General features: G+C 46.9%; 1 protein-coding gene across 1 annotated transcript; it reads left to right on the forward strand.

The window, feature by feature from the left end:
- Positions 1-1350: 1350 nt before the first annotated feature.
- On the forward strand, positions 1351-12960 carry LOC310830721 (uncharacterized protein; the record flags this gene model as incomplete). The annotated part of the gene is made up of 10 exons (XM_083710550.1): positions 1351-1527; positions 1688-1835; positions 1923-1961; positions 4830-5126; positions 5997-6293; positions 8228-8762; positions 8996-9567; positions 10829-10936; positions 11609-11690; positions 12798-12960. Exons 2-10 carry the CDS (start codon positions 1811-1813, stop codon positions 12958-12960), a joined length of 2118 nt encoding a protein of 705 aa, XP_083566676.1. The 5' UTR covers positions 1351-1527; positions 1688-1810.
- Positions 12961-16021: the final 3061 nt, after the last annotated feature.

The following is a 16021-nucleotide window of genomic DNA, read 5'->3' on the forward strand; positions in this document are numbered from 1 at the left end:
CTCTGTGCTTTAACCCACAGCGCCACCCGTGTCCCACTATTATTAATATACTTCTTCTTAATTGTATTTCACTATGAATATACTTCTTCTTAATTGTATTTCAGTTCAACAATTACTTTGATAAAATACATATTTTGTTATGTGCAAATGGTTTTAGATACCTATTAGGTTCATAAATTACCACATAGCATATATTCAGCACAAAAGCAGTGACAAATTGTTGCTGACAAAGGACAGCTGGACATATAAAGGGCCCCATTATCTTCAGTAGCTTAGGGCATCGTCAAACCTAAATCCAGCCCTGGGCCCTACATTGTAACTCTGTTGGCGGCTTGGTTCCCACCAGGGTTTGGCCTGAAGGCAATTAAAATTAACCTTGCTGAAGCTATGCATCTTTGGATCCGGTCAATGCCTGGCTGTGTGGCTGCCAGGGAACTACAATTCATGTTTTACACTGTTCTTAGCTACGTACTCTTTGTTGATAGTTTTGATATTTCCTTTAAACTACAGCCAAGCTTTTACTGCAGTCCAGCAATAGAGAAATTTTCTTAACTAACCAAAGAAATATATGTTTGCCAACAGAGGAAAGGGGTGAGATCTAAATGCAAATACAGTGGTACCTCAGGTTACATACGCTTCAGGTTATATACTCCGCTAACCCAGAAATAGTGCTTCAGGCTAAGAACTTTGCTTCAGGATGAGAACAGAAATCGTGCTCCGGCAGCGCGGCAGCAGCGGGAGGCCCCATTAGCTAAAGTGGTGCTTCAGGTTAAAAACAGTTTCAGGTTAAGAACGGACCTCCGGAACGAATTAAGTACTTAACCTGAGGTACCACTGTAAATACATTTAAGTTTCTTTCTTTTTTTTTAATAAATATTTTTTATTCATTTTCCAATACAAAAATTATACAATCCAAACATCTTTTCATTTTATCACGAATTTCTCCTTTTTGACTTCCCTCAGCTTGTCTGATAATCCTTCATTTTACTCACTTCTTTCACATTTCTTAAACTGATATTGCACTACAGTATTATTTTGCTGTTAACCTTATTTTTTAACAATATTTCTGATCGATATTATCACAAATCTTCCTTAAAACTAACAAACGTTATCTCTGGTTTCAAACGTTATACTCTGGTTTCTCTTCAGATCGTATAAATCTTTCGCCTTTTTTTTTTTTACTTAAATGTATTTATATTGTAAATACAATTAAGTTTCAGCTGAGGTTCTCAGCGTGTTGCACTGAAATCCGCTTCTCAATGCATGTGTTTTCACATTTCCAAGTTAAATTCTAACGTGACTTCTTTAAACTGTACTTGGGAAAGAGGAGGGGACAGAAGGAGTTTGGCAGGCTGGAAGCAGCTAATACCAGCTTCAGAGAGCAGGAGCTTTCCGTCCAATCTCCCGATCTTCCTTTGGCGACCCGTCTATGCAGGTAAAGTTGAGTTCTGCTCTTCCCTTCTCCCATCCTGCTGCACATTGTTCCATTTGGGTTGCTTCAAGAACTTTGACCGCAGAGAAAAACAGGTGATGGCACAGCAAGATAAGATGTGGTTAGCAGTTTCTAGATGGCTAAAGCTTGTGGTTAGGGCTAAAGCCTACAGGCCGAGTTCTGCACACAGCTCAGGGTGTGTGTCTACACAATGGGCTGGAGTCGAGGGTGTGATGTTGTGTTTCCTGTCTTTAGTCTTTATTTTGAGAAGACAGACTTCCGCAAGGCCGGTTCATTGTCTCTCTTGGGACAGAAACCAGAGAGAAGGTGGATTTGGGGCTCCAGCCGTGGTTGTTCTTCCAGGGATACTGACTGAGGATGAAGTCTGCTGCTTTGGTGACAGGTTGGTGACCTCTCTGCTCAACTCAGATTGGAAATTCGTCGTCTATCTCACATTCACACTGCATCTCTCTTTGCTCTTCACTTCCAGTCTGTCTCCAGATCCTCCTCGGGAGATCAGTCCAGGCAGGTAAAGCGGATTTCTGTTCTTCTTTCAACTTTTGTGATAGGAGCCAGAAGCTCTATGGGATGTAGGATTGTCACATTTTGCATGATTGGGTGGATGGCGGCTAACAGATTGAGGCTGAATCCTGACAAGACAGAAGTACTGTTTTGGGGGGACAGGAGGCGGGCGGGTGTGGGGGACTCCCTAGTCCTGAATGGGGCAACTGTGCCCCTGAAGGACCAGGTGCGCAGCCTGAGAGTCATTTTGGACTCACTGCTGTCCATGGAGGCGCAGGTCAATTCTCTGGACACAGAATTGACCTGAACCTCCATGGACAGGGCAGCTGTCTACCAGCTCCACCTGGTATGCAGGATGAGACCCTCCCTGCCCACAGACTGTCTGGCCAGAGTGGTCCATGCTCTGGTTATCTCCCGCTTGGACTACTGCAATGCACTCTACGTGGGGCTACCTTTGAAGGTGACCTGGAAACTACTACTAATCCAGAATGTGGCAGCCAGACTGGTCATTGGGAGTGGCCACTGATATCATGTAACACTGATCCTGAAAGACCTACATTGGCTCCCAGTACGTTTCCGAGCACAATTCAAAGTGTTGATGCTGACCTTGAAAGCTCTAAATGGTATGCGTCCAGTATATGTGAAGGAGCGTCTCCACTCACATCATTCAGCCCGGACACTGAGGTCCAGCTCCGAGGGCCTTCTGGCAGTTCCCTCACTGCGAGAAGTGAGGTTACAGGGAACCAGGCAGAGGGCCTTCTCGGTAGTGGCTCCCGCCATGTGGAACGCCCTCCTATCAGATATCAAGGAAATAAACAACTATCTGACTTTTAGAAGACATCTGGAGGCAGCCCTGTTTAGGGAAGTTTTTAATGCTGTGACATCATATTGATGGTGAAAGGGAGAAGGGAGGAGAGAGAGATTTTCAAAATCTGATTTCGAGTTCATGAGGCATTGGAGTAAAGGATGGAATGGGATGCGTTTGATTACAAGCAGTAATCAAAGTTGAGGATAATTCAGAGGGATATTCCCAGGTATCTCCCTCTGTTTCTCAGATACTGTGACTGCACATCCATCAGGCTTTTGGCTGTCCCTCTTACCTCCACACAACACTTTTGCTTGTGGAGAACAGGCTTCATTGATATGCTCCCCCCAAAAGGACAGATGGCAACGTGGTTCTATTTCTATGAAAAGAGAGCTGGTGTACAGGTCATTTATGAAGAACAGGTGGAAAATATCTTGGAGGTTTCCACAGAATACCTGGAAACAAACAAAACATTTCTCTGTGCTTACCTGGGGGAAAAGAGACTCTTCCTGTCTTCACTGAGTAACGAGGTTGTGCTGTCCATCACTGGTGAGAAACGTACTCTTTGTGACAGAATTGCTTGCACGAAAGCTAAGCCATCTTGGGGATCATGATAATAATAATAATAATAATAATAATAATAATAATAATAATTATTATTATTATTATTTATTATTTGTACCCCGCCCACCTGGCTGGGTTTCCCCAGCCACTCTGGGCGGCTTCCAACAGAGATGAAAAATACACTAAAATGTCACATATTAAAAACTTCCCTGAACAGGGCTGCCTTCAGATGTCTTCTGAATGTCAGGTAGTTGTTTATCGCTTTGACATCTGATGGGAGGGCGTTCCACAGGGCGGGCGCCACTACCGAGAAGACCCTCTGCCTGGTTCCCTGTAACTTGGCCTCTCGCAGTGAGGGAACTGCCAGAAGGCCCTCGGAGCTGGACCTCAGTGTCCGGGCAGAACGATGGGGGAGGAGACGCTCCTTCAGATATACTGGACCGAGGCCGTTTAGGGCTTTAAAGGTCAGCACCAACACTTTGAATTGTGCTCGGAAACGTACTGGGAGCCAATGTAGGTCTTTCAAGACCGGTGTTATATGGTCTCGGCGGCCACCCCCAGTCACCAGTCTAGCTGCCGCATTCTGGATTAGTTGTAGTTTCCGGGTCACCTTCAAAGGTAGCCCCACGTAGAGCGCATTGCAGTAATCCAAGTGGGAGATAACCAGAGCATGTACCACTCTGGCGAGACAGTCTGCAGGCAGATAGGGTCTCAGCCTACATACCAGATGGAGCTGGTAAACAGCTGCCCTGGATACAGATTTGACATGGCTCCTACTCTGCCATTTTGGTAGTTGTAACTGTGAGAGAGAACAAAGGAGCTCTGGCCAAGATCTCTCAGCGTAGTCAGAAAACTGCCACCATCATAGTTCCTAGGGGAAGCCAACAGAGTACAGTACTGAAGATTCAAGTCTGTTGTGAAGATGAGCTTTAATGTGATGTAGCAAAGGGGCAGGTTTATTTTAAGCAATTCTTCAGCCTTGGGGGGCGCAGATATTGTTGTTGCTCTACAACTCCCATCTTCCCCTGCCTGCTTGATGGAAGCTGTAGTTCAACAACATCTGGTGACCCAGGGTTGAAGAATCGTGAAAGCCTTCGCTTACGTGGAGGGAAACAGCACTTGAGGAATATTCTGGTCTTCACCGCGGTGGTGCTTGTCGATCGCTGGTGAAGAACATTCTCTTTGTGAATGAATACATGCAAAGTCCAAACCATCTGGGTGATTCTGCCCAAACCATTCTGTTGTTTTTGCCAGGTGCAAGGAACACAAAGCAAGGTCCCTGAATATAGTCACAAAGTCCACATCCTCCTGGTTCCTTAGGGAAAGCAAGAGAGCACAATTGCTATAACATTGCTTCATGTTTTGAATATAGATGAATGTTAAGGAGAGGTGCTGGGGGGATTGGTCTGGAAGTTGCACAGACTCATATTGTAGTCCTAATCTCATATATGGGGAATTCTCTGAATGGCATTCCCCCCTTGCACTTCTTCCCTTTCCCCAAAGCAGTTTTGCTTCCACCAGCTCCAGAGCTGTCCATTATCCCTCCAAGACAGACCTTTCTCCAGGGACAACGGATCAAGTTGAAATGCTCCCACCCGGAAGGGCAGCCGGCAGCCAAGTTCTTCTTTTATGAATTGAAAGCAGATGGTAATTACACTAGACCCCAAGAACAGTTTGATAATACCCTGGAAATCACTGCAGGATTTCAGGAAATAAAGAAATCATTTGTCTGTGAATACACAGAAGAAAGCAGTGCAGGACAACTGTCTGAACGGAGTAACCGCATTGAGGTTTCCATTATAGGTGAGTTAAGTTTGGCTAGTTCATATCATCAAAAGGCAGAGGGCCTTCTTGGTAGTGGCACCCACCCTGTGGAATGGCCTCCCATCAGATGTCTAGGAAATAAACAGCTACCTGACTTTTAGAAGACACCTGAAGGCACCCTGCTTAGGAAAGTTTTAAATATTTGATGTCTTATCATGTTTATAATATTATATTGTGAGCCGCCCAGAGTGGCTGGGGAAACCAGATAATAAATTAATAATAATAATAATAATAATAATAATAATAATAATATCCCTTAACTGTGGCAAAGAGTAGAAGATTACCCCCTGGGAGAAAGAGGCACTAGAGGCATGAACTATGGGGATGCTTTGGGCTGGAGTAAGAGGACAATTTCAGACCCACATTACGGTCCTTGGAGAGACTTCCTATAAGCATCTTCCTATAAGTTGCAGTTTCGGAAGAAAAATAAATCAATCCCTATCTCATGAATACTGTTCCAAAGCTTCTCCTGCAGGGGAGGTGAATTTACTTTGAAATCACCCCTTGAAATGAACCTGGAGCTGCTTCAGAGGGGCCCCTGAACACACCACTAGGCTGGCTGGCTGCCCCTTGTCTCCTAGCACTATAGGTCGGCGGGACATTTTATCCTTTCCCCCACCCTGAAACTCCCCCCTTCCCTACAAATCCTGAACAGGACAAGGAAGCTCCTGTTGCAACAAGAACACAACTATTAACTGCTAGGCATACACTGCAACATTTTGTGGCAGGCCACCCTGGTCTCCTGCCCTGCCAAACTTGGGCGGTCTTACGGTTTGCATTTTGAAGGGAAATGGGGCATCGCCAAACAAGGCTGGCTTCTTATTCCTTATCTGTTTATTTGCTTCTCAGGCCGCCTTCGTCCTCCGTTCTTCTCTGTGTCCCCGAAGCTTGACATCTACAGCAGTGGGGAGATTGTGAAACTCACATGCTCTGCTCCTGAAAACCTTCTCATGTCGAGGGTTCTCTTTGGGAAGGACCGATGGCTGTTGTATGACTACAGGCCCCCTTCTCCTCTGGCCTCCTTTACGTACACGAGGAGCTTGTCTCCTCAAGACAGCGCGGATCATCTTTGCATGTACCGAGCTGTGGAATCGAGCTGGAACATCTCTTCCCCAGAAAGCAGAAGGATCAGGATTTCAGTGATGGGTGAGGCCTTAAAAAAAACACATAGTTCTCTTGGAAGACGAAGGGGAAGGCTGCCCTAGAATGTCCCAGGTTCAATCCCCGTTGTCTCCTGGTAGGTCTGGGAAACTCTCCTGCCTGAGGACCTGGAGAGAGATGCTGCCAGTCAGTGTATACAATGTTAGCAGAACCACTGGTCTGGCATGGTTATAAGCCAGCGGGTGATGTTCTCAGATGCCAGGGTTACCTCGGAAGTGGGAACCTTGTTGAGATCTTCTCAGACTGCAATGTGGGTCTGTCTTTGTTTCTTGGAAGATAGCGCTGTAACCCATAAAGGTAAAGGTAAAGGTACCCCTGCCCGTTCGGGCCAGTCTTGCCAGACTCTAGGGTTGTGCGCTCATCTCACTCTAGAGGCCGGGAGCCAGAGCTGTCCGCAGACACTTCCGGGTCACGAGGCCAGCATGACGAAGCTGCATCTGGCGAGCCAGCGCAGCACACAGAACACCGTTTACCTTCCCGCTGGTAAGCGGTCCCTATTTATCTACTTGCACCCAGAGGTGCTTTCGAACTGCTAGGTTGGCAGGCGCTGGGACCGAACGACGGGAGCGCACCCCGCCGCAGGGATTCAAACCGCCGACCATGCGATCGGCAAGTCCTAGGCGCTGAGGTTTTACCCACAGCGCCACCCGTGTCCCATGCTGTAACCCGTAGTCAAGCATTAATACTACTCATGAGTAAGAAACCAGGCAAGGGGCCTGGGGCATGCTGTAAAGCTCTGACACATCACCCTCATACCAGTTACTTCTTTTATAACTATTTTTGTTGGTTTTACAATTTGGTTTGGCATTCACAGAAAAAAATCAAATAAAAAAATACAGGATTCTCAGACTGCCACCCTCCCTTTTGTGGAGTCCACAAATAACCCTTTGCACTGCAAATCATATCCTCCATAAAACGCTATTTTCTCCTATATTTCTTTTCACATTGCAATTGTTATTTCAATCTTGATAACGTTTTTAACCGTTTACAGGGTTCTGTCAAATATATTACAATTTCCCCCCAGTCCTTATTAAAAAATATATAGCCCTGAAAAAATATGGAACGCTTCACACATTTACGTGTCATCCTTGAGTTGGGGCCATGCTAATCTTCCCTGTATCATTCCAATTTTAGTACATGTGCTGTCAAAGGGATCACCACCCTCATACCATTGAGAGATGGAAAAGGTCTGAAGTGGGGAGACCCATCTATTGTACCAGTGCAGACTCCTAGGGCAATTTAGGGGATGTGATGGCTTACACATGACATGAGTAGAAAGGTAAAAGTAAAGGGACCCTGATCATTAGGTCCAGTCGAGGCCGACTCTGGGGTTGCGGTGCTCATCTCGCTTTATTGGCCGAGGGAGCCGGCGTACAGCTTCCGGGCCATGTGGCCAGCATGACTAGTCCGCCTCTGGCGAACCAGAGCAGCGCACGGAAACGCCATTTACCCTCCCACCGGAGTGGTACCTATTTATCTACTTGCACTTTGATGTGCTTTCGAACTGCTAGGTTGGCAGGAGCTGGGACCGAGCAACGGGAGCTCACCCTGTTGCGGAGATTCGAACCACCGACCTTCTCATCGGGAAGTCCTAGGCTCTGTGGTTTAACCCACAGCGCCACCCGCGTCCCTTGACATGAGTAGTACAGATCCCCAAATGGGGATTAAGAGTTTAGCCAGCTAACGTTTACATTCCCGGACACTGCACGTTTCCCCTGAATGTTGTGCAACACATGTTCCTGATCCTGTCCTCTCCTCTCCCCTCCTGAAGTCCAAGAGGGGAATTCATGAACCCACAACTCTCTGTTGGCAACCCTGCCTGGATGAACCCGATTTAGTTATGGCTTGCCCCTTAAAACCTCCGTGAGCCACAGACTCCTAATCCCTTAGCCATTGTACTCATTTTCCTTTATGGACAGCTCTTGTAGCTCCTCCTCCTGCCCCGGTGCTGACAGTGGATCCTCCGTCTGGAGTGGTGAACGAAGGGGGATTCCTGCGCCTCACTTGCTCGGCCAATGGCAGCGACGCAGAGCAAAGGTTCCATTTCTACAAGGATGGGGTCAAGATTTCCTCCAGCAGTCAAGAGTCTCTGGCGGACTCCGGAGAACCCAGGAATGCCTTCTCGAACGCCTCTGCAAACATCCTGGTCCAAGTCACAGCCAGCATCCACACTGGGGGATTTGCTTGCAGGTATGAGCAGAAACTGAGCAACCGATGGATCATGTCTCCCTGGAGCCAAACGGTGAAAGTCACAGGTGAGCCATGCCCTAATATTTTACAAATATTAATTCATAACAATCCAAATTACATACCCATAATTAGAGATTTCTCCAAATTTCTGGACTTTCCATCTTCCCCTCCATGGGTCCTATTGTACACCCTCTTAACTGCATATTTTTCCACTATCCGTATTTTATATCTTCCCATCTTGTCCATAATATTAGATACATTGCAGTGAACCTAAAACCTCAGTGAACCACAGACTCCAAATCACTTAGCTATTGTATTCATTTTCTTTTACGGACAGCTTCAGTAGCTCCTGTAGCTAGTGTGATGTAGTGGTTAAGAGTGGTAGACTCGTAATCTGGTGAACCAGGTTCGTTTCTCTGCTCCACCACATGCAGCTGCTGGGTGACCTTGGGCTAGTCACACTTCTTTGAAGTCTCTCAGCCCCACTCACCTCACAGAGTGTTTGTTGGGGGGGAGGAAGGGAAAAGGAGATTGTTAGCTGCTTTGAGACTCCTTAGGGTAGTGATAAAGCGGGATATCACATCCAAACTCTTCTTCTTCTTCTTCCTCCTGCCAAGGATTGCATCTCCCTGCCAGGGTTTGAATTTAGGACAAGCAGATAGATGCTCTGACATTGAGCAACAGCTTTTCCTCATCTTGTGGTCCCTCCTAACCCCCTCTCCTTTGTGGCTGGCTCCTCCAGATCCTCCTCCTGCCCCCGTGCTGACAGTGGATCCTCCGTCTGGAGCGGTGAAGGAAGGGGGATTCCTGCACCTCACTTGCTCGGCCATTGGCAGTGACGCAGAGCAAAGGTTCCATTTCTACAAGGATGGGGTCCAGATTTCCTCCAGCAGTGAAGAGTCTCTGGCGGACTCCGGAGAACCCAGGAATGCCTTCTCGAACGCCTCTGCAAACATCCTGGTCCAAGTCACAGCCAGCATCCACACTGGGGGATTTGCTTGCAGGTATGAGCAGAAACTGAGCAGCCGATGGATCATGTCTCCCTGGAGCCAAACGGTGAAAGTCACAGGTGAGCCATGCCCTAATATTTTACAAATATTAATTCATAACAATCCAAATTACATACCCATAGTTAGAGATTTGTCCAAATTTCTGGACTTTCCACCTTCCCCTCCATGGGTCCTATTGTACACCCTCTTAACTGCATATTTTTCCACAATCCATATTTTATATCTTCCCATCTTGTCCATAATATTAGTTACATTGCAAGTGTTATTACAATCCTGCTAGGGTTTTCACTTGTTTACAGTGATCACCTAGATAAATTATAAATTTCCCCCTTTCTTTATTGAAGTTTAGTTCTCCTTGGTTCCTGAGTCTTCCAGTCAGTTTTGCCATTTCGGCATAGTCCAACAGTTTTATTTGCCTTTCTTCTCGGGTAGGGACAGAATTTTCTTTCCATCTCTAGGCTAGCAGCATCGATGTGGCTGCTGTCGCATACATATAATGTCTTTTCTGTTCCTTTGGTATATCGGTATACCAATATACTGATATGTTTTTAACTTCACTGAATTACTGTTACTGTGTCTTCAACAACGGCTGCAATGGAGTCTCTCCTCCCTTTATTCATGTTGTTGTTGTTATTGTGTCGTTTGGTGGTGTCCGACTATTTGTGACCCCCTGGACCAGAGCACACCAGGCACTCCTGTCTTCCACTGCCTCCCACAGTTTGGTCAGACTCATGCTGGTAGCTTCGAGAACACTGTCCCACCATCTCGTCCTCTGTCGTTCCCTTCTCCTTGTGCCCTCCATCTTTCCCAACATCAGGGTCTTTTCCAGGGAGTCTTCTCTTCTCATGAGGTGGCCAAAGTCTTGGAGCCTCAGCTTCAGGATCTGTCCTTCCAATGAGCACTCAGGGCTGATTTCCTTCAGAATGGATGCATTTGATCTTCTTGCAGTCCATGGGACTCTCAAGAGTCTCCTCCAGCACCATAATTCAAAAGCATCAATTCTTCGGTGATCAGCCTTCTTTATGGTCCAGCTCTCACTTCCATACATCACTACTGGGAAAACCAGAGCTTTCACTATATGGATCTTTGTCCGCAAGGTGATGTCTCTGCTTTTTTAGATGCTATCTAGGTTTGTCATTGCCTTTCTCCCAAGAAGCAGGCGTCTTTTAATTTCGTGACTGCTGTCACCATCTGCAGTGATCATGTAGGCCAAGAAAGTAAAATCTCTCACTGCCTCCATTTCTTCCCCTTCTTCCCCTTATATTTGCCAGGACCCCTTATTCATACCAACAGCCAAATCCCCTTCTTTCCTTTCTGCAGTTTGGGCACCAAATTGCTCTTCGTCACCCCTGCTATATGCACGCTGGGTGATTCCACTGGCGATCCTGATGGTCCCTCTTGCTTTTTACTGCACGAGAAGGAAGAGAGGTAGGTGATGCTGGAGACTGTGGGCCTCTCATATCATTGGCCCAGTATACCTGAAGGAGCATCTCCACCCCCATCGCTCACTGAGGTCCAGCTCTGAGGGCCTTCTGGCAGTTCCCTCCCTGTGAGAAGTGAGATTACAGGGAACCAGGCAGAGGGCCTTCTCGGTGGTGGCACTCTCCCTGTGGAACACCCTCCCATCAGATGTCAAGGAAATAAACTACTATCTGAATTTTAGAAGTCATCTGAAGGCAGTCCTGTTTAGGAAAGTTTTTGATGTTTGATGTTTGATCATGTTTTTAATATTCTGTTGGGAGCTGCCCAGAGTGGCTGGGTAACCCAAAAGGTGGGCAGGGTATAAATAAATTATTATTATTATTATTATTATTACTACTACTACTACTACCTATGTATGTAGAAGCCTGCTTAAGATATTTAGGGGATGATGCTCCTTTCTGTGTCGTGAGAGTGGTGGCCGGGAGAGCAGTGTTGGTTAAAAGCAACAAAAACAAGCATTTATTTTGTCTTCCTTCGAATTGGATGTGGTTAGGATGTCGGAGGGAGCCTTGCCTGTGTCTGTCCTGTGGAACTCCCAGCCTCAAGAGGTTTCTTTTCAGGACCAGCCCTGTCTCACGATCTTTCTTGTCTTTTCTCTCTTCATTTCCACTTTGGAAGCGTTGAAATCCGAGCAGGAAAACAAGAAAGAAGCGAATTCCGAGTACGTTGAAATGTTCAGCGCCACTAAGAAGCCTCAGAGGTAACGGCAAGTAATGCTGGTATAACACTGATGTGATGTGTATCTTCATGATTTTTTTATTTATTTAAAGCATTTCTTCCAAAAAGTGTTCCTAGACTGGCCGACCAAAATATCAGTGGTGATGGCACACAAGGAGGAAGGGAGGAGCGAAAGAGCCAGCTCAGGCAGCAGTTCAGTTCTTAAAGTTTTGAACATAGTTGGAGGCGTAGAGCACCCACAAACCATGCAATGAGTGGTAACCTGGAAATGCAGGAGAGATCAGTCAAGAGAGGGACAATGTCTTGTTGGCTGGGAGATAAAAGGATGAAAGGCAACTGGAGGAACAGGCAGCGGGGGGTGTCCCAGGCAGAAAAAGGAGCAAAGAGACCCCACAGGAAGAATCATAGAATTGTAGAATTGGAAGGGACCCAGGGGATCATCTAGTCCAACCCTCCTGCAATGCAGGGAAATGCAGCTGCCCCTTATGGGGATCAAACCTGCAACCTTGGCATCATCAGCACCACGCTCTAGCCAACTGAGCTATCCAGGAAGAAGGACAAGTTTGGGGATGGCAGATAAGGAGGGGGAAATGATGGCATGTCGGAGAGAAGGGAAGATGTCTGAAAGAGATGGGGTGGCTGGGACAGGGATACAGCGAATGGGCAGGGAAAGGGCAGAAGGGGCGAAGGGAGCAGATCTGTTGAGTTGCTTGACCATTCACCTTTGCTGTGAGCCGCTGTGTGTATTCTCTTTATAATAAAAAAAACTGGGACAGAAATTGTGGAACCATTTAAAAATGAACCTTTGACAATACAATAACTGGCTCCCCCCTCTCTATTTAAGGAAATAGAAACTGAGCTATGGAATTGGCTGCTACAGGATGTGGTTTAGATGCCCTTTGAAAAGAGGTACATTTGTGAAGAATATTCCGCCAAAGCATTTTAGTCATGACAGCTAAGGAGGTCTTCACTGTGCAGAAGCAGTCTGCCTCTGAATTGCTGTGCACTGGAGATAAGCAAAAGAGGAGGGTGGTCACCTTCCTGCTATCAAAAATGGATGCCAACCCTCAATTTGCTCCCAACAGCCTCAATTAGCCTCAATTTCCCTCAATTTCCTTCTCCTTTTCAGGACTCAGACGCCTTTTACTGCCTTGCCGCCCCCTGCTCTGCCTCAGCCCCCAATATCGCAATCATGGATGGAGAGCGGAGCGAAACCGGCAGAAGACCAGGAGGAAGGTCTCTACAATCAGTGGCGTAGCGTGGGTTGTCAGCACCCGGGGCAAGGCAAGTAATTTGCGCCCCCAACCCGTGGATTTGCGCCCCCTAACCCGTGGATTTGTGCCCCCTAACCCTAACCCCCAGATGTTGCGCCCGGTGCGGCCGGCCCCCCCTGCACCCCCCACACTACGCCACTGTCTACAACTACTTTCCCCTTCAGGGCAAGAAGAGAGCAGAACGATACAGAGATTCTGAAGACGAATGAGCCATCAGGGAGATTAAAATATTCAGATGGGGATTTACGACCAGGGAGATGGGGTGGAAGGGGTCAGGGAAGAGGGCAGTGTTCTGCCTTCCGCTGCCTAGTCCAGCATGCGGCTTGGCTCACTTTCTGCAGCTCTTTCCTCAAGAGTTTGTCTGTCTAAAATACTTTGCCCTGTTGCCCAAGGGTGCCTCTAAGCGGAAGGATTTATACCCAGTTAGCTGCTGTTCCTCTCCCTAGATCAGGGATTTGGAACTTGTGGCTCCCTTGATGATCTTGGGATCCAGCTCCCATCAGCCCCAGCCAACATGGTCTGTGCTCAAGGGGTGATGGGAATGGTCAAAGTTGTTGTCTATGCTCTGGTATCCTCAAGGTTAGATTACTGCAATGCATTATATGTAGGGCTGTCTCTGCAGATGGTTCGGAAACTTCATCTGGTGCAGAATTGAGTGGCCAGGTTGCTCACCGGAACAAGAGGGTTCGAACATATTGCACCAATCCTGTGTTAGTTTCTGTTTCTCACTGAGCAGCTGCGTGGAGTCACAGGACTCTGTTTACATTCCTGAGACCTTCCAGTCTCACGCGAAAGGGAGACGGGATGTGACGTTAGTGATTTCCTGTTTCCTTTGTTCCTTTGTTCAGTTGCTCTCTGCTTTCATAAAGAGAGGGTGTCTTTTCTGTTCTGCGTAGTTTAGAAATAAATCTCTTTACAATGTACCCAAACCTCTCGTCTCTTCCCTGTGCTGGGAACCCTGCTGGATAGAATGTGCTTGAGGCCTTATCAAAGGCTCAGGCCATTAAACACGTCGGAGGCGATTTCAGAGACTCGGCTTGGAGGAAGATGAGGCCTTATCGGCTTAGCCAAGCGGAGATTCTGACATCCTGGTCTGATTGCACCGGATTCTGATTTGTGGTACCTCGGGTTACATACACTTCAGGTTACAGACGCTTCAGGTTACAGTCTCCGCTAACCCAGAAATAGTGCTTCAGGTTAAGAACTTTGTTTCAGGATGAGAACAGAAATCGTGCTCTGGTGGCACAGCGGCAGCAGGAGGCCCCATTAGCTAAAGTGGTGCTTCAGGTTAAGAACCTTTGCATCTCACCAAGGGCAAAGGGAAGGAAGAGGCTCTCGGAGATGTGATGGTCAGCGAGAGGTGTTGCTGCCGCTTGCCAGACATCAAAGGTTCCCAGAATGCCTTGCAACTAATAAGCTGCTCTGCAGAACCTGCAAAAACGGTCTGTTCTTGGGGGGAAGAGGGAGGAGGTTTCGGAAAGCGGCATCATGCCTGCTTTGTGCTCCCATTTCACCCACCACCCTCTATGTGAAGAGCACACACCGGGGGGGAAACTGGGGGAAAGGAAATGCCAACAAAAAGGAAACAGCAAGACAAACTGTTAGAGTACAGTGGTACCTCGGGTTACATACGCTTCAGGTTACAGACTCCACTAACCCAGAAATATTACCTCGGGTTAAGAACTTTGCTTGAGGATGAGAACAGAAATCGTGCTCCGGCAGCGCGGCAGCAGCAGGAGGCCCCATTAGCTAAAGTGGTGCTTCAGGTTAAGAACAGTTTCAGGTTAAGAACGGACCTCCAGAACAAATTAAGTACTTAACCCAAGGTACCACTGTATATTGAACTGGCTAGATTAATAGAGGCAATTACAGATCACACTAGACAAGCGTTTCAAAAAGCATGGGGAAAATGCACAGAATATTTCACGAAATAGTGCTCTAAAATACATACCTGCACTTGTTTTGATTAATGTCTGCAGGAGACTTTGTGGATATTTAAGTTATAATTAGAAAAATCTTAATAATTATTCATAAAGGAAACAGCTTATAAAAAGTAAATAAGGAGGCCAGATCCAGGATAAAGGTAGTCTTTTATTTGTATTGTTGTATGTTATGCTTATTGTATGTTATGATCATGTTTAATGGGAGTGGATTTCTGTATTGGGGTGGGGGTTTATGTTATGTTGTAAATAAAATTTCCAATAAAAAAATAGAAAAAAATAAAGCATGCCCAACGCACATCACTTCTCCCAAAGTCCGCCAACACGGATAGATTCTCCCCTCGCTATGTGTGAGGTTTGGTTTAAACTGGAGAGAACGGCAGGCCTTGAACCTTTGTGGCTGTGCAGAATAAAAGGCAGCACTTCCTCACTTGGTAGACCACACTGGCCACGTCCCCAGATTCCTCTCTTCTCAGAAGAACAAAACAAAACCACAGCTCCCTGCTAGTAATATCAGACTGCTGCCAGCCCTGCCTCTTGCATCATATTTCAAAGGGACAATTGGGGTTTTGCCCATCAGCTATGGAGAAAAGGCTGCTGCTGGGCAACTTACAGATTTGAAAATAAGGGACCAGCAGCCTTGAAAATAAGGGATCAGCAGCCAAAATAAGGGATTTTCAGAGCACAGGTATGTTCAACTTCTGAGCCCCTCCGAGCCAAAGCAGAAAGCCCAGCCAGCAGCCAAACGAAGCCTCAAGCGGTGGTTCCCACAGCGCAGCTACCCGGCAAAGGGGATGCAGCAAGGAAAACCACCGTCACTTCTCCGCTGGGAAGCGCTGAGCAAAGGCGAGTCCCCAGGCAACGCGGCCGATTTGATCGGCACAAGGCATGCAAGCTCCACCCCCCAGTCGTTCTTAGACACCTTATTGGGTGAGCAACGCAACCAAGCAACACAGTTGGAGCCTCCCTCTTCCCTGGCCAGCAGGGATGCAATAATGGAAGACTGAATGGCATAGTTTTTGTAAAACATGCAGGGATTTGTGATATGTAAAATGAACCATGGTAAGAGAAGAAGAGATGTCATTGATATCTTAAGGATGTAAAATGAGTACAGTGGTACCTCAGGTTATATACGCTTC

Source organism: Podarcis gaigeae (genome assembly GCF_964106915.1).
Source record: "Podarcis gaigeae genome assembly, chromosome: 13".
In the NCBI taxonomy this organism is placed as follows: Eukaryota; Metazoa; Chordata; class Lepidosauria; order Squamata; family Lacertidae; genus Podarcis; species Podarcis gaigeae.